The sequence below is a fragment of the Schistocerca gregaria genome, chromosome 7, assembly GCF_023897955.1.
Source record: "Schistocerca gregaria isolate iqSchGreg1 chromosome 7, iqSchGreg1.2, whole genome shotgun sequence".
In the NCBI taxonomy this organism is placed as follows: Eukaryota; Metazoa; Arthropoda; class Insecta; order Orthoptera; family Acrididae; genus Schistocerca; species Schistocerca gregaria.
In genome coordinates, this window is record NC_064926.1 from 537,221,594 (window position 1) to 537,248,677 (window position 27,084).

Sequence of the window (27,084 nt, forward strand, 5' to 3'; positions counted from 1 at the left end):
CTACTAATGTCTTGGGCACCATTATTCTTACCCTATCCCATCCACAGTGTTCCTCCTCTTCAATACATCATAGCACCCAGACCCTGCCTAGTAGACCTTTTCAACTTGCCACATCCCCTAAAACTCCCTACCAACACTTCAAATCCAGAGCCTAAACAATACTAGAACACTGTTGCTAACCATTCCACCAAAATCCTCAGCCCCACTGAAGTTTCAGTCCTATTCAAAGGCCTCACCTTTAGCCTTACGCCCAAATTTAACCATGTTGGACTAGTCAAAGACCTATTCTCCTTCTCCTGATACCTGCAATGGAAGTACTTCTTTGCCTCAAATCCCTCCAACCAAAACCAACCTATTTCCAACATTGAACTCTGCCTCTTCCAGTTCATACCACCATCCCACCTCATCCCCTCCCACATAACCACCTTCTGATTATCTTCCAGGAATTCCTTGCTCCAACTTGGCTTCACCGTCCTTTGCCAGGTCCCTTCCTAATAACATCGACCTTCCAGCAGAAGAAAGGGCAGACATACACAATCTTAAAACAGATCCTGACCTAACCATCCTCCCTGGAGAGAAAGGCTCCACCACTGTCATGAAGAGTCATAGTAATTACTGGTCAGAAAGCCTCTACAAATTGTCTGACCCGTCTACCTATAAACACTGACAAAATGATCCCACCCAAAGGGTCCAACATAACCTCAAATCCCTGCTTAAAGCCTTAGGTTCTTCCCAGAACTTCTCCCCTGAATCCATTTACCTTCTATACCTGTGACTCCCACTACATCCACTTTCCAGATGCTCCCCAAAATTCACAATCTTAACTATCATGGGTACCCCATTACAGCTGGTTACAGTGGCCCCACTGAAAGGATTTAGGCCCTCATTGACCAACACCTGCAACCAACTGCTCATAATCTAGCCTCCCACATCAAAGATATCAAACACTTCCTCCACTGACTCTCCAACAACCCCACACCTTTACCTCCCTTTGTTTCCTAATGGTCACTGTTGATATCCCTTTCCTGTGCATCAACATCCCTCATGCCCATGGTCTTGCCTCAATTGAACACTACCTTTCCTAATGTCCTTTTGACTCCAAACCCACTGTCTCACTCCTCATTCTCCTATCCAACTTTACTCTAACACATAACTACTATTCCTCTGAAGGGAAGATATACAAAGAAATCCACAGCACAGCCTTGGGCACCCGCATGGCACCCTCCTGTGCCCACCTGTTTATGGGCCCTTCTAGAGGAAGCCTTTCTTGCTTCCCAAGACCCCAAATGACTGGTCTGGTTCAGGTTCATTGATGATATCTTCATGATCTGGACCCAAAGCCCACATGGTCTTTTCCAACCTAGTGTGACACCTTTCTAGATGTTGACCACCTCTTCTCTGATGGCTCCATCCACATTTTTGTCCAATTCAAACCCACTAACCACCAACAGTACCTACATTTTGATGGCAACCATCCCTTCCACATCAAAAAATCCCTCCTGTATATCCTTGCTACCTGTGGACAGCGTATCTGCAGTGATAAGAACTCCCCTTCCCAGTATACTGAGGGTCTCACCTAGGCCTCCACAGACAGACAGTATGCCCTGAGCATAGTTCACAAATAGATTTCCTGAGCCATTTCCACATACAGCCCCTAACCCTTTCACCACTCCCAAAAGCCACCCATAGACAAATTCCTTCTTCATTACCCACCACCACTCTGGACTGGAACAACTGAACCACATCCTTCACTAGGGCTTTGATTACCTGTCATGCTGCCCTGAAATGAGGGACATCATACCGAAAATCTTTCCCACCCCTATTTAATGGTGTCCCCTCATTTTCTCCACCCCCACTACCCATTACCACAACATCCTAGTCCATCCACATGCAACTCCCAATCCCAATCCCTTGCCACAAGGATCATATCCCTGTGGCAGATCCAGGTGCATACTTGGTCAATCCACCCACCCAGCACTTCCTATTCCAGTCCTGACACAGGCTTATCTCACCCCATCATAGGTTAGGCCACTGTGAAAGCAATGTTGCACACCAGCTTTTTGTATTGGTATGACTACCAACCAGCTGTCCACCAGGAAGAACGACCACCACCAAACTGTGGACAAGAGAAAAGTAGACTATCCTGTGATAAAATGTCCAGCTGAAAACAACATGCTTGAATTCAGTGGCTGCTTCACAACCCATGCCATCTGGATCCTCTCCTGCACTATCAGCTTTTCTGAACTACACAGATGGGAGTTATTCTTACAACGCATTCTCTGCTCTCGAAAGTATCCCAGCTTCAACCTACTGTAACCTACTGTCCACACACCCACTACCCACCAGCTTCCATCCTCTCATCCTGTCACCACCACACTTTCCACATTTCATCTTTGTGTGCCACCCTCTGCCAATGTACTCATCCATCTTGTCCCCTTTTTCACTCCTCTCCTTTTTCATTTTCCATTTTTTCCCCAATGTCCTGCCTCTCAATGCTGCACTTGTTGGACTTTTTTACCTGCTTGCCCTGTCAGACTGTGCTGTTCTCCCCCCCCCCCCCCCCACATGTACCAAGCTATCCCTCACTCTCCTCTCATCCCCCCCCCCCCTCCTCTCATCCCCCCCCCCCCCAACTCCAGATTGCTATTCATGTGACAGTTGCTTTCTGGCCAGAGCTGCCAGTGGTACCGGTCATGTGCACATGAGGTGTGCTTGCTTGTGCGAGTTTATATGAGTTTTCTTTGCTGAAGAAGGCTTTGGCCAAAGCTATAATGGGTAAAATACTTTTTGTTGTGGTTGTCTGAAACTCAGAGGGTCATCGTTTGGTGAGTAGCCACTATCCTTTTCCTAATGTTGTTAATATTTCAACTTGGAGTTTCCATTGTTTGACACCAACAGATAGCTTCATAAGTCATTGATAATGGATGTTCACTTGTTAGTGCACAATGATAGATACGACTTCCCACTTACACACAAGAATCAAATGAGGAAGTCCAACTAATACAGACTCACCTTTCAGAAATTAATATACACTCCTGGAAATGGAAAAAAGAACACATTGACACCGGTGTGTCAGACCCACCATACTTGCTCCGGACACTGCGAGAGGGCTGTACAAGCAATGATCACACGCACGGCACAGCGGACACACCAGGAACCGCGGTGTTGGCCGTCGAATGGCGCTAGCTGCGCAGCATTTGTGCACCGCCGCCGTCAGTGTCAGCCAGTTTGCCGTGGCATACGGAGCTCCATCGCAGTCTTTAACACTGGTAGCATGCCGCGACAGCGTGGACGTGAACCGTATGTGCAGTTGACGGACTTTGAGCGAGGGCGTATAGTGGGCATGCGGGAGGCCGGGTGGACGTACCGCCGAATTGCTCAACACGTGCGGCGTGAGGTCTCCACAGTACATCGATGTTGTCGCCAGTGGTCGGCGGAAGGTGCACGTGCCCATCGACCTGGGACTGGACCACAGCGACGCAAGGATGCACGCCGAGACCGTAGGATCCTACGCAGTGCCGTAGGGGATCGCACCGCCACTTCCCAGCAAATTAGGGACACTGTTGCTCCTGGGGTATCGTCGAGGACCATTCGCAACCGTCTCCATGAAGCTGGGCTACGGTCCCGCACACCGTTAGGCCGTCTTCCGCTCACGCCCCAACATTGTGCAGCCCGCCTCCAGTGGTGTCGCGACAGGCGTGAATGGAGGGACGAATGGAGACGTGTAGTCTTCAGCGATGAGAGTCGCTTCTGCCTCGGTGCCAATGATGGTCGCATGCGTGTTTGGCGCCGTGCAGGTGAGCGCCACAATCAGGACTGCATACGACCGAGGCACACAGGGCCAACACCCGGCATCGTGGTGTGGGGAGCGATCTCCTACACTGGCCGTACACCTCTGGTGATCGTCGAGGGGACACTGAATAGTGCACGGTACATCCAAACCGTCATCGAACCCATTGTTCTACCATTCCTAGACCGGCAAGGGAACTTGCTGTTCCAACAGGACAATGCACGTCCGCATGTATTCCGTGCCACCCAACGTGCTCTAGAAGGTGTAAGTCAACTACCCTGGCCAGCAAGATCTCCGGATCTGTCCCCCATTGAGCATGTTTGGGACTGGATGAAGCGTCGTCTCACGCGGTCTGCACGTCCAGCACGAACGCTGGTCCAACTGAGGCGCCAGGTGGAAATGGCATGGCAAGCCGTTCCACAGGACTACATCCAGCATCTCTACGATCGTCTCCATGGGAGAATAGCAGCCTGCATTGCTGCGAAAGGTGGATATACACTGTACTAGTGCCGACATTGTGCATGCTCTGTTGCCTGTGTCTTTGTGCCTGTGGTTCTGTCAGTGTGATCATGTGATGTATCTGACCCCAGGAATGTGTCAATAAAGTTTCCCCTTCCTGGGACAATGAATTCACGGTGTTCTTATTTCAATTTCCAGGAGTGTATTTCCAGTTATGGCCAATCCATGGATGAACTAGATAATGCAGTGTCAGAGTTTGAATTAGTGCCATCAGCACTAACGTCATACAGTGCAAAAGCATGTTATTTCAAAGGTCAACTCTTCTCTCCTATCGAATTTACAAGGTTCTTGAAAGCCATTAGGCATACTAAAAAGTTCCTCTCAGTAACAAAACAATTCGACAAAAGACACCAACTCCCTAAAAATTCAGACAGAGAAGAGAATTTCCAGAATGAAAAATTTTAGAACAACACAAAATTTTCAACAACTGCCTCGCCTTGGAAACAGAAATTCTATCATGACAGGCATCAAGTACATTCACATAAACTTGCAGTGTTCTGGTGGTGCAATACACAGTCTTTAGGAATTCATACAAGGAAACAACACACATATAGTGTTCACCGAGGAACCATACTGTAAACAAAATAAAATCTATGGAATAATGCCAAAGTATGGAAGTTTCAGTGCATGAATAGAAAGGAAACTGCCACAATAATAGACACTGGCAAATTTGGAACCATTATGTAGACACGGACATTGTGGTAATAGAAATAAAAATTGGAGGGGACATAGAATTTGATTTAGGAAAAGTTGATAAAATTTTGTCTATTAGAAAAGGGCTGGTATTTTAACCGCCACTGATAGAAATGTGGCATGGTTCAGTAACCAATAACTTGGAAGAATACTTGAATATGATAGACTTATTCATTATGACTGAAGCCAGTGACACAACTGCTTTCATAAGTAACGGAGGCTAAAGTTACTACACACAACACGGTACACTCACATGCTACCTAAAACACACACATCAAAAAAACATTTTGCATCACCTCAGTTCCCGAAACTCCTGAAGATAGACATTAATTGTGAATATTGTATCACGAGCACAGTCCCTTTGACTGTTCAGAGACGTTACTAAACCCTCCCAAAGATGTAAGCAACCATGCATCAGCAGCACCTATTAGACAAGGTGGGAGGGGGGGGGGGGGGGGGGGGGGGGGCTCTGACAGCCACAATCAGTTCTAGTCATTCCACCAGGAAGAAGGTACACGACTCGTGTTGTCTGTAGTTCAGCCATGTTTAGACTGTCAATAGCGGTTTGATTGCATCCACTTTGTTACTTTGTGTCAGGAAGGGCTCTCAACAAGAGACGTGTCCAGGCATCTTGGAATGAACCAAAGCAATGTTGTTCAGACATGGAGGAGATACAGAGAGACAGGAACTGTCGATGATGTGCCTCGCTCAGGCCACCCCAGGACTACTATTGCAGTGGATGACTGCCACCTACGAATTATGGCTTGGAGGAAGTCTGACAGCACCACCATGTTGAATAATGCTTTTCCTGCAGCTACAGGACGTTGTGTTATGACTCAAACTGTGCACAATATGCTGCATGATGTGCAGCTTGACTCCTGATGTCCATTGCAAGGTCCATCTTTGCCACCACAATGCAGTGTGGTACTGGTGGGCCCAACAACATGCCGAATGGACCACTCAGGATTGGCATCATGTTCTTTTCACAGATGAGAGTCGCATATGCCTTCAACCAATCATCAAAGATGTGTTTGGAGGCAACTGTGCCTTAGGCACACTGTCCAGTGAGTGCAGCATGTTTGAGGTTCCCTGATTTTTTGGGGTGGCATTATGTGGGGCTGACGTACGCCACTGGTGGTCATGAAAGGTGCCGTAACGGCTTTACAATATATGAATGCCATCCTCCAACCGATAGTGCAACCATATTGGCAGCATATAGGCAAGGCATTCATCGTCATCAATGACAATTCGCGCCCCCATCGTGCACATCTTGTGAATGAATTCCTTCAGGATAACAACATAACTCGACTAGAGTGGCCAGCATGTTCTCCAGACATGAACCCTATGAAACAAGCCTGGGATAGATTGAAAGGGGCTGTTTATGGGTGATGTTACCCACCAACCACTCTGAGGGATCTATGCTGAATCATTCACTTCAGTATAGGAAAACATGTGGCTAAACTCAATGAAAACTTGATTTCAGACAAATTCATCACCGACGAATTTGATGAGTATGTCGCTGAAGAGCTTATCTATGAATATTTTAAACAGTGCGACAATGAATACAAGGGAAATAGGCGATAAGGTGGACCATTTAGATGAAAGAGAAACAGAAGTGCAAAAAATTGAAGATGAATATAAAACAATTAAAAAAATGGATTGCAGTAAAGTGACACACGCAGTAAAAATCAATTCCTCGTCTGCATATGAATTACCAAATAAGATGAAAAATGCACATGCAATTAGGCAACTTTATCAAAGGATGAAAAGTGATGAGGAGTTAAATGGTACATAGAAAAGAGAAGTAGTAAACAGATTGATGATGATAACTTTGAAGAAATCAAATAATACTAATGTAGAAGACACAAACATGTATATGCTTGATTATTTTGCACCACCATAGGAAGAAACAGCAGATAATGAGCATCACAAGTAAATACAGTTTCAGACACATAAAGCTGTAGAAATGACTGATGACGGAATATTTACAGAACAATAAATCCTTGAAATATACGGTACAGTCATATTAATGTGACCAATGCCTATGTTCAACGTCAACTTACAATAACCACTCACATGCTGCAGGTGGCAGCTCTAGTGTTAGAGGGTATATAAAGTGTTTTAGGGGGATGCAGAAAACAGTAAAGTCATTGTTCAAAAATGGTTCAAATGGTTCTGGGCACTATGGGACTTAACATCTATGGTCATCAGCCCCCTAGAACTTAGAACTACTGAAACCTAACTAACCTAAGGACAACACACAACACCCATCCATCACGAGGCAGAGAAAACCCCTGACCCCACCGGGAATTGAACCTGGGAACCCAGACGTGGGAAGCGAGAACGCTACCGCACGGCCACGAGACGTGGGCTAAAGTCATTGTTGTAATGCAAAAATGGAGTGATTTATCTGACATCAAAGAGTGCATGATCATTGGCTTTTGGTCCGAGGGTGGAAGCACTTTTCAAATGGCAAAGTTTATAAACTGTTCATGTGCTGCCATGGTTTAAGTATACCACATATGGAAAAATGGCATTATCCAAACTGGCACTGAAGCAACTATGGTGCACCATGGGTCATGGATGACAAGAGTAAATGGAGGCTGTAGAGATGTGTACATGTGAATAGACATGCAACTGTTGAGCAACTGATCACCCAGATGAACATAGGGGCTACCAACAGTGTCACCTCAGTGACTGTTCAGTAAATATTGCAGTTTGTTGGTCTCCACAGCAGGCACCCAGATCATACGCACATGGTGACTGCTGTTCTTCAGCAACAAAGGCTGAAACTTACAAGCCAATACCACAATTGGATGTCCACTTAGTGGAAACAGGTGGAGTTTTCAAATCAATTGGACAGATGGCCATTGGATCTAGGCCAAAGGAGGAGTTGTTATGATCTGGGGCATGTTTTTATGGCATTCCTTGGGTGATTGTGTCATTCTAGAGGGTGTAATGTATCAATACAAATATTGCGTTCGCCCCTACATGCAGTTCGTTTTTCCTCAGCGTGATGGCATCTACCAGGGGGACAATGCAATGTATCATACGGCTTGCAGTGTATGTGCATGGTTTGAAGAGCAGCAGAATGAGTTCACTGTACTCACCTAGCCACCAGACTCCCTGGATTTAAACCCAATTGGGAATTTGTGGGACCACCTCAACAGGGCCCTTCATGCCATCATTCCCTCAACTGAGAAACATAGCACAACTTGCCACAGCACTGGAGTCAGCATGGCTCCACATCCCTGTTGGTACCTTCCAGAACCCCAGTAGCTCTCTTCCTCCATATCTCACTGTGGAGCATGCTGCAAAAGGTGGTTATTCCAGCTTTTGACAGATGGTCACTGGATAGTGTTATAAAAGATTGAATCAAAATAATAGCCCTGGGAATATGGAATCAACAATACAATACTCCTTCACATGTTCAGCCTTTTTCCAAAGTATGTCACAGCAGTGTACAACACATGCTCAAAACATGGCTGTAGTAAGGTACTAGCAGAAGTAAGGCTGTGAGTACCGGGCATGAGTCGTGCTTCGGTATCTCAGATGGTAGAGCACTTGCCTGCGAAAGGCAAAGGTCCCGAGTTCGGGTCTCGGTCGGGCACACAGTTTTAATCTGCCAGGAAGTTTCATATCAGTGCACACTCCGCTGCAGAGTGAAAATCTCATTCTGGGAATATTATCTATGTTATCATAGGCAGCTCCAGTATGGATTAACACTCTAAATTGGCAGTCTAACAAAGCTGTGCAGTGGCAATGAATACAAATGACTACAATGATTAATTAATATCCAGAGTGGCAAAACATGTAGAACAGTATCATGAAGTGCTTTTTATTCTGTTAGCCCTAACACCAATATTTATTAAGGCCAAAGACATAATGAATGAATATAATAAAATTAAAAATGGATATATTAAACAGGTATTAGAAAATGCTGATCATCCAGCTGGTACAGTCATTCTTAACAAAAGAAATAACAGGAGACTGCTCTAGATAGAAGTATTTACTGACATGAGTAAAACTGAACAAGGAGTAGGATTAGGCATAGCAAATTTTATGAACAAAAAGTCAACATACTTGCTGAAATATAAACCGAGAAATAAATGTTCAAACAATCAGGCAGAATGCTTTGTTATTTTAAAGGCTCTCGAAAAGCTAAGCATATCAGATGGCTTACAAAGAATGGCAGTAATACAGACTGACAGTAAAGCGATATTACAGTCTTTAAGGAATCCTAACAATAACTACAGCCTGATTTGGGAAAGAAGAAATAAGATTAGAATGTTGCAGAAGAAAATCTGTGTTATAGACTTTACATTGATTAAAGCTCACACAGGCATACACGGAAATGAAATTACAGACCAGCTGGCAAAGAGGCAACCAGATCACACAAGGAAGTTAGCTATATCAAACATTCCAGAACCTTCCTGAAACAAACATCACAAAAAGCAGTTCTGGAAGAGAGCGAGGAAGAATGGCAATAGCCTACAAAAGGAATTATTACAAATGAATATTTTTTCCAATGAGGCACCAAAGACTGGCACTGAGACTAGCAGTCTCTCCTAATTTCACAGTGATGATAATGGGACACAGAAAACTGAAGGCTTACTACCATCAATTCAGAATAACCAACAGTGTCATATGACCATCTGCTGGAGGTAATCAAACTGTAGACCACATGTTATTGAAATGTAGCAGCTTGAAGAGGAGGAGAAACATACTACCAAAAAATGTAATAATGAAACATGGAAATCGGCCAGTTAGCAAAAATGAACAGGTACAACTCTTTTTAAGGTACTTCTACAAATTCTGTAATTCAATTGAATGTCCAAATGTAAAAATTTCACTCACCAGGCTCAAAACAAACTCTGTACTAATTTGAAGGCAGTAAACTTTGTACAAGAAACTATGCAATATTTAAAATATCTTTTTTGTATCTATGACAAAAGTTGTAATTAAATAAATCAACACATGCAATATTACTCTTTGTAATGGATCATGTTAATATAAATAATAATAATAATAATAATAATAAACAATGGTTCATTGTCACTATACTTAAATTTCTACATCTACATCATCCATATATAGGCAAACCACTGTGATGTGCATGACAGAGGGTATGTCCAATTGTACCAATTATTAGGGTTTCTTCCCATTCCATTCACATATTGAGTGCCAAAAGAATGATTGTTTGAATGCCTGTGTATGCGGTAATTATTCTAATCTTAGCCTCACGATCCCTATGTGAACAATATGTAGGGGATTTTTGTACGTTCCTATAGCAATCATTTCAAGCTGGTTCTTAAAACTTTGTTAATAGACTTACTCAGGAAAATTTACCTCTACCTTCAAGAGTCTTTCAGTTCAGTTCCTTCAGTATCTCTGTGACACTCTCTTATGTGTTAAATAAACCTGTGACTATTCGTGCTGCCCTTCTCTGTATATGTTCAATATCCTGTGTTAGTCCTATCTGGTATGGGTCTCACACACTTGAGCAGTATTCTAGAAGCAGTCACATGAATGATTTGTAAGCAATCTCCTTTGTGGACTGACTGTACTTCTCCAGAATTTTCCCAATAAACTGAAGACTACTACCTGCCTTACCCACAATAGACTTTATGTGATCATTCCACTTCATATCCCTACAATGTGTTACACCCAGGTATTTGTATGAGTTGGCTGATTCCAACAGTGGCTCATTGATATTATAGAATATTATGATATTTTGTTTTGTGAAGTGCAAAATTTTATGTTTCTGAAGCAAGTTACCAATCTCTGCACCACGTTTAAATCTTATCAGAATATAACTGAATGTTTATGCAGCTTCTTTCAGATACTACTTCATTATTTGCAAAAAACCTGATTTTACTATTAATATTATCTGCAAAGTCATTGATATATAACATGAATAGCAAGGTTTCCAACGCACTTCCTAGGACACACCTGAAGTTACTTCTGCTTCTTGATGTCTAATTCCATTGGAACTATGTGCACCACAGCCATATTATTGTCAATGTATTTTGGATAAATGGTGGCATCAGCTGTAAAGAATGAAATCCTTTATTTTACTGATCAATTTTGATCACTGTGTGACCAGCTTCAGTGCAAACTATTTAAATATTCACTTTTACTGCATACAATAATTTTGAAATTACAGAACAATCTCTCTTGTGGCCTTACCAGTTGCCAAACCAACATACAGTCAGAATGTATGTTGGAACAACAGCTGCTGTCATGAGAGAGGTTTTTCTATAATTTTAAAATTATTGTACACAGTAAAAGTGAAGATATCTGTTGGAAGTAATCATCACAGTACATGTTACACTTTATAGAAAATGTGATTTTATTATGATATGGGCCTATAGTTTGCACTGAAGATGGGCATACAGAGACAAATGAGTTTGTAAAATTAAGTCTTTAAGATTGATGTTGCCATTTATCCAAAATATATTGACTTCTACATCTGACAATGTCTCCCCATCCAAGATAACATGTTATGTCCTTCCTTCCAAAAAGTTCTCTATCCAGTCACCACTTTCACTTGATATGCCATATGATCATACTTTTGAAAATAAGCATAGACACAGTAATGAGTCAAATGATTTTCAGAAATCAAGAAATGCTACTTCTACCTGGTAGCCTTGACCTAAAGCTTTCACTATGTCATGTGAGAAAAGTGTGAGTTGGGTTTCACATGATTGATGTTTTCAAAATCCTTGCTGCTTGGCATTGAGGAGGTCATTCTGTTCAAGATACTACATTATGTTTGAGCTCATAACATATTCTAAGACTCTACAACAAACTGATGTCAAGGATACTGGATGGTAGTTTTGTGGATCATTTCTACTGCCCTTCTGGCAGATGGGTGTGACTTGTACCTTTTTCCAAGAATTGGAAGATGTTTTGTTTGAGGGCTCTACGACAGATTACACCTAAAAGAGGGGCTAACTCAGCTTCATATTCAGTATAGAAACTGACAGGGATTCCTTGGGGCTGGAGCTGTATCAGTTTTAACAATTTCAGCTGTTTCTCAATGCCACTGACACTAACACTTATTTGTTTCATCTTTTCAGTGGGGCAATTCTTCTGGGTTTTCCTTTGTAAAGGAACTTTTGAAAATGGAGTTAAGCATTTCAGGATTTGCTTTCTATCCTCGATTTCAGTTCCTGTCTTGTTTGCTAGGGACTGGATACTGACAGCCTTTACATGTGACCAGATTTCTTTGGATTTTGTAAAATGTCATTTGACAATATTCTGCTATGGTAGTTGCTGAAGGCATCTCGCATTGCTCTCTTGACAGCTGAATGTTTTCATTCAGCATCTCTCTATCTATAGACCTACACTTTGTATTACACCTGTTATGCAGTAATCTCTGTTTCTTTAGAATTTTCTTGACAGTGAACATATACCATGGAGGTTCTCTCCCTTTATGAACTGTTTTACTGGGTACACATCTATCCAGTGTGTGGTCATCTATTCTATTAAGCTTCAGCCAGAGTTCCTCTACATGCTCCTGACCTTTGCTGAAAGTTTCAAGTTTCTAATTGAGATATGACATTATCTTTCTGCTTGTTTTAGTTGACCTTTGTACTTTGGTAATCACTGTTACCGTAAACGTGTCATGGTTGCTGATACCAATTTCAATATAGATATCCTGAAATACATAAATTTAATAATTTGCACCAGATTGTGCAATTAATAATAAGAATTTTAAGTATGGCAGACATTTCATAGTTTCAGATATTTCCAAAAGAAGAATAATTTTAGCTGTATCAATCATAATAAATTAATTTCTTTTTATACATTTTAGTCTGAAATAAAATACATCATATACAAAATCATATGAAGTTCATTTAGTTAAACAACTGAGATAATGTTCACCTGTACAAGAATTGATAGTATAAATGGTATTGATTAGTTCTATATATTTAAAAAAGTAATGTTAGAGGAGGGTGTCCCATAGCCCCCTCACAAAATTTGGAAACAGGGTGTTTACAATATTTTGTGACAGACTATAAGATTTGCCAAATAAAGTACAAAATGATACCCAAAAGATAAAATATAGATGTATAGAAGTATCTGCTACATAACGTATTACAGAAAACATAAGGAAAAAAATCTACTACACATGTTATATGCTATACATATATCAGGACATGGCATTCAGACTTTCAGATCTGTGGAACATACTATCACAAGACAAATATTACAAGGTCAAAATTATAACATTGCATCACTAAACTATAAAAATAAATAGAGACGCAAGGTAAATTACTAGAATTATAAATTTTAAGGTAACATCCATACAATCAAATGTTCAAAATCTTCAAAAGAGAAGAGCGACTATTTCAGAGCCTAAGTGTATGACGAATGAGCCAGCTTGAAAACCTCATAACAATGGGGACAGACTAGAAAATATACTCATTCATGAGTAGGAATCAATCAGCCACATAAACCAGAGTATTTAAGGGTATGTTGACTCATGAAAGAACAAAATAATGGAAAAATTTTAGGGCATGAGTTCACAATGGGGGAATATATCTAAAAACAGAGATGCTGTAACTTACCAAACGAAAGTGTTGGTATGTTGATAGAGACAATAAACACACACACAAATTTCAAGCTCTCACAACCAAAGGTTGCTTCATAACGAAAGAGGGAAGGAGAGGGAAAGATGAAAGGATGTGGGTTTTAAGCGAGAGGGTAAGGTGTCATTCCAATCCCGGGTGCGGAAAGACTTACCGGGGGAGGGGGGGGGGGGGCGGAGGACAGGTATATACACTCACCCACACGCATATCCAGACACAGGCAGACAACAAAGTAAAATTTGATAATGAACTGAGAAAGTTTCACCTTGACAACTCTTTCTATTCTGCAGAAGGTGGTGGGTAGGAATTACTAAGTCACATCTATATATCTTTTTTGTTTTTTGTTTTGTAAATGCGAATGTAAAATGATTAGTTCTACATCAGTATGATCTATCATGCAAAATGATCCAGGGAACTTGTAATTAACTACAGGTCGGTCTGTGTCTGTGTATGTGCGGAAGGATGTGTGTGTGTGTGTGTGTGTGTGTGTGTGTGTGTGTGTGTGTGTGTGTGTGTGTGTGTGTGTGCGCGCGCGAGTGTATACCTGTCCTTTTTTCCCCCCCAGGTAAGTCTTTCCGCACCCGGGATTGGAATGACTCCTTACCCTCTCCCTTAAAATCCACATACTTTCGCCTTTCCCTCTTTCCTGATGAAGCAACCTTTGGTTGTGAAAGCTTGATATTTGTGTGTGTGTTTATTGTCTCTATCAGCATACCAACACTTTCGTTTGATAAGTTACAGCATCTCTGTTTTTAGATATATTTTTTCCCATGTGGAATGTTTCCTTCTATTATATTTATATATAAACTTATGTACGTTTAATCCCATAGACATTTTTGTGCCTTACAAAAATGCCTGTGAGGTTAAATGGACATAATGTTACATATACAGGGTGTTACGAAAAGGTACGGCCAAACTTTCAGGAATCATTTCTCACACACAAATAAAGAAAAGATGTTATGTGGACATGTGTCCGGAAATGCTTAATTTCCGTGTTAGAGCTCATTTTAGTTTCGTTAGTGTGTACTGTACTTCCTCGATTTACCACCAGTTGGCCCAATTGAAGGAAGGTAATGTTGACTTCGGTGCTTGTGTTGACATGCGACTCATTGCTCTACAGTACTAGCATCAAGCACAACAGTACTAGCATCAACAGGTTAGTGTCCATCACGAACGTGGTTTTGCAGTCAGTGCACAGTTTACAAATGCGGAGTTGGCAGATGCCCATTTGATGTATGGATTAGCACAGGGCAATATTCGTGGCGCGGTACGTTTGTATCGAGACAGATGTCCAGAACGAAGGTGTCCCGACAAGAAGATGTTCGAAGCAATTGATCGGCATCTTAGGGAGCACAGAACATTCCAGCCTATGACTCGTGACTGGGGAAGACCTAGAACGACAAGGACACCTGCAATGGACGAGGCAATTCTTTGTGCAGTTGATGATAATCCTAATGTCAGCGTCAGAGAAGATGCTTCTGTACAAGGTAACGCTGACCACGTCACTGTATGGAGAGTGCTACGGGAGAACCAGTCGTTTCCGCACCATGTAGAGCGTGTGCAGGCACTATCAGCAGCTGATTGGCCTCCATGGGTACACTTCTGCGAACGGTTCATCCAACAATGTGTCGATCCTCATTTCAGTGGAAATTTTCTCTTTACGGATGAGGCTTCATTACAACATGATCAAATTGTAAATTTTCACAATCAACATGTGTGGGCTGACAAGAATCCGCATGCAATTGTGCAATCACGTCATCAACACAGATTTTCTGTGAACGTTTGGGCAGACATTGTTGGTGATGTCTTGATTGGGCCCAATGTTCTTCCATCTAGGCTCAATGGAGCACGTTATCATGATTTCATATGGGATACTCTACCTGTGCTGCTAGAACATGTGCCTTTACAAGTACAACACAACATGTGGTTCATGCACGATGGAGCTCCTGCACATTTCAGTCGAAGTGTTCGTACACTTCTCAACAACAGATTTGGTGACCTACGGATTGGTAGAAGCGCACCAATTCCATGGCCTCCACGCTCTCCTGACCTCAACCCTATTGGCTTTCATTTATGGGGGCATTTGAAAGCTTTCATCTACGCAACCCCGGTACCAAATGTAGAGACTCTTCGTGCTCGTATTGTGGACGGCTGTGATACAATACGCCATTCTCCAGAGCTGCATCATGGCATCAGGTATTCCATGCGGCGGAGGGTGGATGCATGTATCCTCGCTAACGGAGGACATTTTGAACATTTCCTGTAACAAAGTGTTTGAAGTCACGCTGATACGTTCTGTTGCTGTGTCTTTCCATTCCATGATTAATGTGATTTGAAGAGAAGTAATAACATGAGCTCTAACATGGAGAGTAAGCGTTTCCGGACACATGTCCACATAACATATTTTCTTTCTTTGTGTGTGAGGAATGTTTCCTGAAAGTTTGGCCGTACATTTTTGTAACACCCTGTATACAGCTACTATCAGTGATGGAACAATATACATCTGATAACTGTAATTTGCCAGCCGGTGTGGCCAAGCGCTTCTAGGCACTTCAGTCTGGAACCACGTGACTGCTACAGTCGCAGGTTCGAATCCCGCCTTGGGCATGGATGCGTGTGATGTCCTTAGGTTAGTTAGGTTTAAGTAGTTCTAAGTTGTAGGGGCCTGATGACCTCATATTTTAAGTCCCGTAGTGCTCAACGTCATAGCTTTTATTTCAGTTTTGTAAACGCACAGCTGAAATGTCTTTTGAACCTTACGTTGGTCTGATCCTAGACTGAAATTGATCATATCTGATAAAATATAGCATTACAGCTGTGTATTGCATAAAACACCTCATAACAGTCATTTTGTCCCACAAAATGTTTGTGAGGTTAAATGGATATAATGTTATACACATACATATCAATGATGGAACAATGTACATCTGATAACTGTTATTTAAATTACACAAATGCATAGCTGAGATGGATTGGACCTGATGATAGTCTGATCCTAGACTAAAAGTGATAGTCTCTAATAAAATATACTGATACAGCTGTGTATTGCATAATGAAGTTCTTAACATTCATTAAAGCTGTACAACACCACGACCATAAAATATTTACAACTGGAAGTCATCAGTGTACAAGTGGTACTTGCAGTAGGTCAAAACTGATGACACTTTACTGGAATACAATGAAGAGAGTACAGGACCTAATACCAAACCCTGGGGGACACCTGATACTACCTGCCTCCTCTGTGGCTTCATAGTGCTGGACAGGATGCATTGCTGTGGGAAGTTAGGTATGAGCGAAACCACTGCACTTCACTTTGGAAGAAATTTAGGCTGCTAAGTTTTGCAAGTAAAATGTCTAATTCAACAGTGTCAAAGACTTTGCTGAAGTCAAAGAAGCGCATGGTAGTCGCCGCTTGTGCATCTATGACAAGCTTCAGGTCATCTGTTACCTTTATTAAGGTGGACGTTATTGTGCAGCATTTGCAGAAACCTAATTGATATTCATGTAGTAGTTATTTGTAGTTAGGTAGACTGTCAATTGGCCAAGACCTATATATTCTAAAGCCTTGGACAGTGCAGAAAGGATGCAAATAGGTTGTTAATCAGACAGTGCTGTGACATCTTTTTACGTAGGGGCTTAACTAGTCCCTGTTTCCAGGCTGCAGGAAAAGCTCTTGTAGTTAAAGACTGGTTGAAGGTGCCTGCTACAGTGTGTAGTAGTGGCTCACAATAAGCTTCATCATTTGGACTGTGACAGCATCTTGTCCAATAGATGCCCATCTGATATGTGTGATGGCCTCTCTGCTGGTATTGCAAGTAATATGCTTTAGATAGAACTTTTCATGGTTTCAGTCATTTATACCCAAGAAGTTATCAATAAGTCTCTGTTTTGTTTGTGCTTCAATTGCAGTTGTAGGTATATGAAGTACCAGTTCAGTTCTTCAGCTGGAACAATAGGATCAACTGCAGCTTTTACTTTGCCTATGCCAAGACCACATAGTTTTTCCATAGGACAGCTGGTCTATTTCTGTTGTAGGTCGATGTAATGTCATGCCTGAATTTTGAATTTCTCACAGCTTCACTGACTCTACTCCACTTCTGTCTGTAAGCTATATGGTATATATCAGAAAGGACAACAAATTTGGTTGTTATCATTTGTTGAAATCATAACAGATGTAGTAATTCCAACTTGGTATGTCTCAGTGCCAGAAAACAGCAGTAGGTCTTTCCATATTACTAAAGCCACCTCTTGTTTCTCATTTAGCATGTTACGGTGACAATTTTGTTCTTTTCGTACTATGCTTTTTTTCATTCCCAACTGCAATATGGAATATTGCTTTGGGGTAACTCCCCAGGGGCTGAAGAAAGCAATCAGGTGCATGGAGGGGTTAGCACCCAGAGAGGACTGCTGAAATTATTTTAAATATCTTGGTGTAATGACAGTGCCAAGCATGTACATATATAACTGTCTAATATATGCCAGAGAAAATCTGAAAAAATTGAACATGAGGTGTGATGTGCATGCACACTGTACAAGAAACAGTCACCTGCTGCACTTGCCTTCCGCAAGACTTGCTGTAGTCCATAAAAACTATAAGTATTTAAGCATAAAATTTTTCAATAAGTTACCATGCTCAGCTCGTACAGTACCACTAAATAAATATAAGAATACATTGCAAACCTGGCTAAAAAAACAACAAATTCTATGCAACTGAAGAATTCTTAGAAACTAATCATCAAAATATAGGTTTTACCTAAGTTGTGAAGAAAATGTTTTGATATTATATAAGCTAGTTATTTACTGTGATTCTTTTCTTATGTGTGTATTTAATTACTGTATAAAACATTGTTTTACATAATGCCAAAGAAAAGGTCTTTAGTTCTTTTTCTCCCCTTTCTGTAACTATTTGAATATCGTGCTGAAAGTAAAACCCTCTGTAAACTTTGATGAAGCCAATTGTATGAAAAATACTGAAAGGCTAATAAAAATATTCTATTCTATTCTATTCTTTCTGAAATACCTTACTCCATGCGCATTACGGTTTCAACTTGTCTTGGACTGTGAGCAATTTATTTCCATTTCATTCATTTTCTGACTTCTTCTTCTATTCGTAAGTTACATAAAAATTGTGTTTTTGTAACCTAAGCCACACTCCCCTGTCTGCTGTACTCACAGCTTTCTGTCATGGAGGTGAGTACTGAGATCTTTATTCTTTGCAATAATTTTACATTCTTATATTTGACTTTTGCTGAGAAAATTTTAAAAATAAACAAAATAAAATAAATTCCAGAATGTAAACAGTAAATATTATATGATTATTCTTGTTGATGGAATTAGAGTAACACTACTGAAACACTCATATTTCCATTATTTTCAGAAGTTTGTGCCATCTATAAAGGATCAGTCCCTGGCTGATCGTGTTATGGATGCTGTAAATGGTCACATTTCACAGTACGCCAATCTGACATGCTCTCAGCTGCTTATTTGTAGACTCATGCCATTCATTCGTGGCATGCAGAGATCTGTGATTCCCCTTCTATCAGAAGCAGACTTTTACTCCATGACAGGGATAAATATTTTCTTCAGCAGTCTCCCTGAGGAAAAAGAAATGGAAGACATCACAGATAAATGTGATTTGCAGTACCCAGGATGTGTGTATTAATATTTAATAGATACTGGAAAGAAAACACATTTTCTAAACTAAACTTGATGGGGTAATGACAATATTATGAAATGGATAGATTGCCACTTACCACAATGGAGATGCTGAGTCGCAGATAGGCACAACAAGTGGTGAGTAGCAATCTATCCTTTTTTGTAAATTGTCATCATTCCATCCTGGATTTGCATTGTTTGAACTTGATGGAGTGCAACAAAGCAGTCATTAAAGTTACTGTAGTATTATGTTGAACTACTCAGTAATTTACTAAGTCTTACATATTCCCAACATACTGTTGGCTAGAACAGCAACCAACACAATAAGAAAAAAATATGTGTTTTACTCTATAGTCACTGAGTTTTATTTTTAATTTGCCTACTAGGTACACAATACCATCCCCAGGTCCTCGCGTGGCACAAAGTCATTTCACTCGCTTCCCTAGTAGGTGTGTCAAATACTGACAAATAACACACCTTCTTGGAAAATGAGCATGAAGACTGTGTGGCCTGAAGATGGTATTGTGAACCAAAACCAGTAGTCATTATGCACAGTAGTAATAAAAATTGTGACTATATACTAAAACACATATTTTTTTCTTATTAAGTATTGTTATGGTGGAAATGGACAATTAACGTTTTATTTCTGAACATGGAATACAATCAGGATCGACTTTTTGTCCCATCATCAGCATTGGCAAAAGTGAAACTCATGTAAAGCAAAAAATAAAAATCAATGAAGAGAATTTGAATAACAAACTCATAAATAACAACCCATATGGCTCAAGTTTTGAACTGCTGATCATATTCAAAACTAAACATGTTTCAAAACTTTATTTTGTTGTATTCATGTTAAGAAATGTAAGAAATACGCCCATTTCAAAAACCAAATTTTCACAGCAAATGCTACTGTGTCATTCTACTAAATATTTTTTGGTGAACCTAGGAATGCACATAACGTCTTTGTCTTTGTATAAATAGAGAGTTAAGCATGGACTATTGTACTCTTTCCAACATAAAAACAACCTGATAGATTTCTGTTATGTATTTGGATTTGCTCATACATTTGTGTGGACAGTTGATTGGTGGCCATGCCCACATTAAATACTGTGTAAAAGTTACAGGAAAGGTGCTATATGCCTATACTGTTTTCCTAGGTGTCTCTGCCCCATTGTGTTAGAATATGACTATGATGGTCTGTGTGTGTGTGTGTGTGTGTGTGTGTGTGTGTGTGTGTGTTGGGGCTTATGGGCGCTCAACATCGAGGTCGGGTGGGTGCGTGAGACAGGTCTTACACTGGGGCATCCACAGAGGTTTCACCCATGTGACAAGAGTTTGAAAATAGGAATGGTATAAGAATGGACCTAGATCTTTTTCTCTAATGCCTCCTAACCCCTCCCTGTTCCCTTTCTCCCAAAGTTCATGGCACCTGATACAGCTGTCATCCTAGATCAGCTGCAGGCTGGAGCAGTAGTCGGCTGGGACAAAGTAGCTGCACAGGTGTATGCATGTGCATATTTATTATTTAACTGTTAGCCCTGAAGAAGACATTGCAAGTTACAGTCTTGTTTAAGTGCCTATTGATCACTCAATGCCTCAGTTACATAGTGAGTAGTGATGTTTCTTGCTTCCATCATTTATATTGCACCAAGGAATTTCAGTTACCAAATTTACAAGTTAGTGACTGTGAGAGGAACTGTTGGTTCTGATGAAAATATTCTATATGATTTGTTTGTTTTCTATGAGATCAATTAACTAGGTAAATTCTTTGGCTCCACTAAAATATATACGTTGAAACAATTAGTTGCACATACATTATCTTCCATACACAATATTTAATATTCATCCTTTTTACACTGCACAACCTCAGTACTCATATATATCTGGACTTTACAAAATATGTGACACACATAGTACAGTACAATCATTTTCCGTCAACTTACAACTTAAACTTGAAGCTGACTTGCCAAGAAGAATAAATACATTACACATCTAAGTAACTCTTTAACTTAACAAAGAGCTTGCATATTACCATTCTTATCCAGTGTTATTTTGAGAGTTTGTAATTAATAGTTACAACATCAGTAACTTCAAATGTAATTACAATTTTGAAATAAACTGAAAATATGAAAAATAGTTATGTTATTTGAAAAATAATTAAACTATAATTATTTGCATTAGACCTTTCATTTGAAAGTATATTTTTATATTTGAATGTTAATAAAATATCACTTTACTACTTGCTTACTCAGAAGTCAAAATTTATGTGATATCAGAAAAATGTTTGTGTATCAGATACCCAGATTATATGTATGTCAAATAATCCGATTCTTTCTGTGAATTGAGAAGTTCTGTATGTAGTGAAAGATGAGCCACTAATGAGTTCCATTACAGCATGTGGCTGAATAACAGTTTAGGAGATGTGGGAATAGTTGATAGTAGATGTATATCATCCCTAATAATGTTTTCAGTCTTCTTAATGTGCTCTTCAACTGTTCCAACACCTCAACTATATGGTATGGAAATGAGGGTTGGGAGGCCCCTTACGGGGCAGGTCTGGCCGCCTTGGTGCAGATCTTATTACATTCGACGCCACATTGGGCGTCCTGGCGCTTGATGGGGATGAAATGATGATGAAGACAACACAACACCCAGTCCCTGAGAGGAGAACAACACAACACCCAGTCCCTGATAGGAGAAAATCCCCAACCCAGCCGGGAATCAAACCTAGGCTCATAGGATGGCAATCCGTCACATTGACCACTCAGCTATCAGGGTGGACAAGTATTTGGTGACTTGTAACCTTTACTCTTTCTATTATTAACAATGAACTTGATTCCATAAATGATCAGTTAGAAGACGGTTGGAAGAAACAAATTGAAATATCTGTGACATGACCGTATTGCTGCTTATTGGTAGGTATTACATGAGCACAAGCATCAGGATGACCTTTATAGATGCATACATGAACACAGAGAAAAATTAATTGGGACTTGGAAAAAGATATGCTCATTCACTGAGTCAGATGTAATGACCTTCTCAGAAAAACTTCTCGATAAAACATAATATTCTCACACTCAGCATACTTAGAATGCAAAAACGTTATTTTATCAAAAATAAGAAGAGAGCATTGTAATTCTTTTATCAAAAGTAGGAAGAAAACATTCTAATCTCATGACTGCACTCATAACCTACACATAGACTAATCCTTAAAGGCAGAATTATGATTAATCACAATACAATTAATTAAAAGAGTTCAATAATGAACATACCTTCAAATGAGGGACAGTGGTATAAAAAAACATGGTATTAATGGTGATGGTGAAGTTGCCTGCAGGGAACAAATATAAACAGATTTTCAGAAGTTGATAGGATGGATAACTGTTGAGGATTTGTGTAGTGTGTTACAAGTGGATGTTATGCAAAGCAGAAGTTGGGCATTGCGTTTAGTGCCTTGAGAACTGTGGAAGGTTACCTATCAAAATATCAGCTGATTTGGACATTTCTTCCTCGCTGCAATCTGGTAAACTAAACAGTGTATACATAAGGAGAAGTCTGCCTCCACAGCTGAGGGGTCAGCATGTAAAGGTCCTAGGTGCAATACCCGTTACTCCCAAGGACTTCTTTTTTATGAGAGGACTGGAATAGGGAGCACTATATACCAGTTAAAATTACTTTGTGCGTTTCCATGAGATGAGTGATAGGAGTCAGCCATCAGCCAACTGTAATTCATTCTCAAGCACCACATGCTCACTGTATTGCCAGCATTGCAGGTTATGTGCATACCTTTTGAAGTGTGACTGGCTGGCTGCTTGCTGGCAACACTGCTTCCTGCCACTGCACCCTGTCAATCATAAAGTATTTTAATTGAACTAGAAGTCTTGTGAGGCCAATTGAGGAACTATATCAATGAGAAATAGCAGCTCTAAAGCCTGAAAAGCTGAAAACACCATGAAGAGCCATGTGCTGACTCCATGCCCCTCCATACCACTTCCAAATTAGACCATTTGACAGAGTATGTCATGGCAGCCAGCCTGCATCGTATGGTTCTCTGGGCCAGGTTGTAAAGTTGCTTTTTCTCTATACACTGGGTATATCTCAGTATTCACACAATGTACCGAACATTTATGCTGTTGGAATATAGATGTATAATAAAAATATTTTTCCTTTTCTTGTGCCTTTGTCCTGCATATGGTCAGCATGGTTATTGACAGATTTGTCATGGTTAACCTAATGGGTGGCCGGATGCTCTTCCTGTCACTACCCATTACCCCACGGATGGAATATGTGTACCCAACTGTCTGCATTAAGTGTTATGTATGTGAAAATGACTGAAAGGTTTTCTAAATGTTTGTGAATTGTGTAATTGAGGCAGAAGTTGGTTACCATCCTAGTATTCACCAAGTGTGATGTGTGAAACCACCTAAAAACGACATCCACATTGGTTGGCATACCTATGCCCGTTGTCAATCCACCAGGCAGGTTTAATATAGGGTTGGCACACTGAACCATCCTGGAGGTGGCACTGTGACATGTATAGAAATCTGGGCAGGTACTATAAATGAATAATAATAATAATAATAATAATAATAATAATAATAATAGCAGTAATAATAACTTGCCAAATGAATTTTTTTAAAAAGTGCAATACAAATCAAAAAGATCTCTTTTAGAGAAAAGCTGTTATATGGTAAACAATTTTTTGGAAATAGTTGGATATAGTTTGTTGTGTAACATATCATTTTTTGGAAAGTGATGTCTCTCTAATCGATGAATGATGGCCATGACTCTGACCAGTGATTTTGTGTTAGTTAAGTAGTTAATTTTGAACTGCATATTGTGTGCAGGACTTTCTTTCTTTTGTGCATTTGCCTGAGTTTAGATGAACAGTCTTTCTGTACTTTGTGAAGACTGCTAGTTGAGCAATTACTCCTTGTCAGCACTGTCCTGACTCGGAAATATGCTGAGGGCCATGGAATCTAGAAGATCGTGACAATACTGATGATGTCACAATAATTGAAGTAAGCATTCATTAACTAAAATTGAAAGAGGATTGATAAATTTGTACAGATAAGCATTTTCCATATAAATCTGTAAATGATCTGCAACTGAAATGTTTCTAATTTAAATACGAGATACAATATATACGGTCTTTGCTTAGCTCACTGGCACACAACACAGAACATTTCATTCTGGTGCTGTTTGTAACAGGACCCATGACACGCCTATTCTAACAAAACAATGATATTTGAATGATATAAATGCAATTAATTGGGATTAAGAAGAAAGTCATGAGAACACTGTGTTTGTTCTTAGCAACTAGGTCAACAGTCACAATTACAGCACTGCACAAGCCATTACACATATGGCAGCTAAGAACTTATGAAAAATTAATCTGTTAAAGACCTATTATTAAATTCTTAAACAATTATTATCTCAAATAAGAGTTTTAAAAGTCCACACGTCAGAAGATCATTGACTTCAGTGATCAAGGGCTTCAATTGTATAAGCTGTACTTTGGCTACTTGGAGCTGACAGCAATTCTGTCTCAAGAGTCCTCAGTCTACATCATCTGCAGCTGGAGCCTTGCACCCACCTCCAGTGCAGCAGTTCACCCCACACAACACAGTTCATATTTCACACTGCTTCAGCTAAGCGTCACCACCACGATGCCGAGATATGTGCAAGTGACTTGGTGAGATGTAGTTAGTTCAAACTGGGTATTCTTAGTAGATGGTTGTGTTGGTGTCTTTTGGGGTGACAATGAGTGGTTTCAAAACTCAAAATACTGGTTTTGTTTGACAAAGGTGCATGCCTATTAGTATAGTTAGTGGTTGACTGTAGTTAAATATAGGCTAACTATATTCTTGTTGTTGTTGTTGTTGTACACTGGTAGTCACAAGAGACAAGGAGGTGAGCATGAGTTGTTTAAAAAGTCTGAGTGTGCAGTTTAGTGCCCATATAAATACTCAGCTAGATATTATTAATAGACAATTAAGTGTTGATCCAAGTACTAATCATATAGTATCAGAGAGAGAGCCACCTGTGAAATCACACACGTCATTATTTGAACAGTGTTTGGCCTTTTACATCAGCATGATCACCATTCAACTATCTATCAGATGAATGGGCATAAACAGAGGGTGTATACCAGCAATACATACAATATCTCATTGCTGAGCATGCTCTACAACACGACAGTCATGACGTCGGTGCGTGCTTCACCACACCCAGCACCTGGAATTCTTCCCCCAGACACCAGTTCCTCAGAGCTCTGCAGGTGGGAACTAGTTCTACAAGATATACTTGGTTCTTGCCACCCACCTGGCCTTCATTTATGTTAATTTCTTCTGTCTCAGCATTTCTTCACAGTAACTATCCCTTTCTTCACTACGGTTTAGTTTTCTACAGCTTTCACTTTTTGACCATCTATTTTTCACCGTCCCCTTTCCAACTCTGTTACATACAATGCACTTAGCATTTCATTCTTATTAACTTGTGTACAATGTTTTTGTAGTAATCTCTGTCTTACATATTACCCTGTCTTCCACTTTTAAGCTCTCAGATTTCCAAATCTCATGCACTACAATCCCCAAAAATCAGTCATTGCTTCTTATCCTGTCTGTTAATTCTCCCCAGACGTGGGGTTTTGGGTGACTTTTCTGATCTGTACATCTTTTCCTTAACCTCTCCAGTTCTTTTCTTTACCCCTTTTCCTCCCCCTTTAACAATTCTGCCAGAAGAAGGAGGCACTATCTCCGAAAGCTTCTAAAAGTTAAACTTTCTGTGCATGTGTTCTCCTGCCACTGCTTGATGAGGAGATTTTTTACTTACTATTAATGCAAACATTAAAGCTCAAAGTGATGAACTAAAGGGTGCTAATGGGAGTATTAAAGTTCGTGGTGCTGAGCTATGTGCTAAAACAGGTACCTCAGATGCTGATTTAAGTACTAAGCTTGATACAAATGTTACTGACGGATGACAGAGTGAACTTCTAGCATTAAAGCCCAGGGAACTAAAGTTGAGCAAGTTCTTACTGCAATGCAAAGTACTAATTCCAACCTCGAGAAACACATCAGTGACTTATCTCAGAAAGAAAAAGAGATAAATAATAAGATTCTGAGATTGAAAACTACATAGTCTACTTTAATAGAGGAGTTACATGCTGAAGTAATATGACCTGCTAAGAAATAAAGTTAGTGAGCAGTTTAGAACAGTATAATGACTTAAAGCAGATTAGAGACTTAACAGAACTGGAGTTTAAGACAGTACATGAGCAAATCTGAGACATACAAGTAAGGTTAAATGAGTTAAAGCAAGACTAAGATTCTGAGGTAAATCAAGATTCCAGTGATTACTTTCGCTAATTTGGAGGAGCATGTAAGTGACTTGATTGATCAAAGGTGCAGGAAAAGATTGAATCATCTGTCAGAACACCTTTTTTCCTAACTGGTAGATATAGAACTCAGAGTGAATTTCAGAATATGTGGAAGGAACCTGCAAAAATCAAGGAGGGGTTAAAGCAGGTTGTCAGTGGAGCTGACTAAGGAATTGCATCTGGGAACAGGGATAAATTTATACAAATAATTCCCAAAATTCATGCCAGATGGGGATGTTCATCATGCATATTTTTAAGGATTTTTTCCAAGTCTTTCCTTTGATTCCAAAAGAAAAGATTTCACTCTTGTTCATGTGGAAAGGAATGCAGCTGATATGGAAAGCGATGCAGCTGAGTGGGGGATAGCTCAAACAGAAGATTTCTCTTCCTGAAATGATTTTCAGGAAAAATTTAATAGGAAATACTGATCACTGGATACTCAAGAAAAGTTA

The 27,084-nt window shown here is 40.2% G+C and overlaps 2 protein-coding genes across 2 annotated transcripts in view; one reads left to right on the forward strand and one right to left on the reverse strand.

Moving 5' to 3' along the window:
• The window catches only part of LOC126282067 (uncharacterized), a 100,836-nt gene extending 79,541 nt beyond the window's left edge, over positions 1-21,295 (forward strand). The window contains exon 5 of the mRNA XM_049981512.1: positions 18,977-21,295. Coding sequence (XP_049837469.1) covers positions 18,977-19,261 — 285 coding nt within the window. The 3' untranslated portion in view covers positions 19,262-21,295. The remainder of the gene's footprint in view (positions 1-18,976) is intronic.
• LOC126282066 (uncharacterized) overlaps positions 19,107-27,084 on the reverse strand; it is a 108,677-nt gene continuing 100,699 nt past the window's right edge. The window contains exons 6-7 of the transcript XR_007551322.1: positions 23,041-23,098; positions 19,107-19,193 (exon numbers count right to left, since the gene is read on the reverse strand). The gene's annotated coding sequence lies outside the window, so the exon portion shown is untranslated. The remainder of the gene's footprint in view (positions 19,194-23,040; positions 23,099-27,084) is intronic.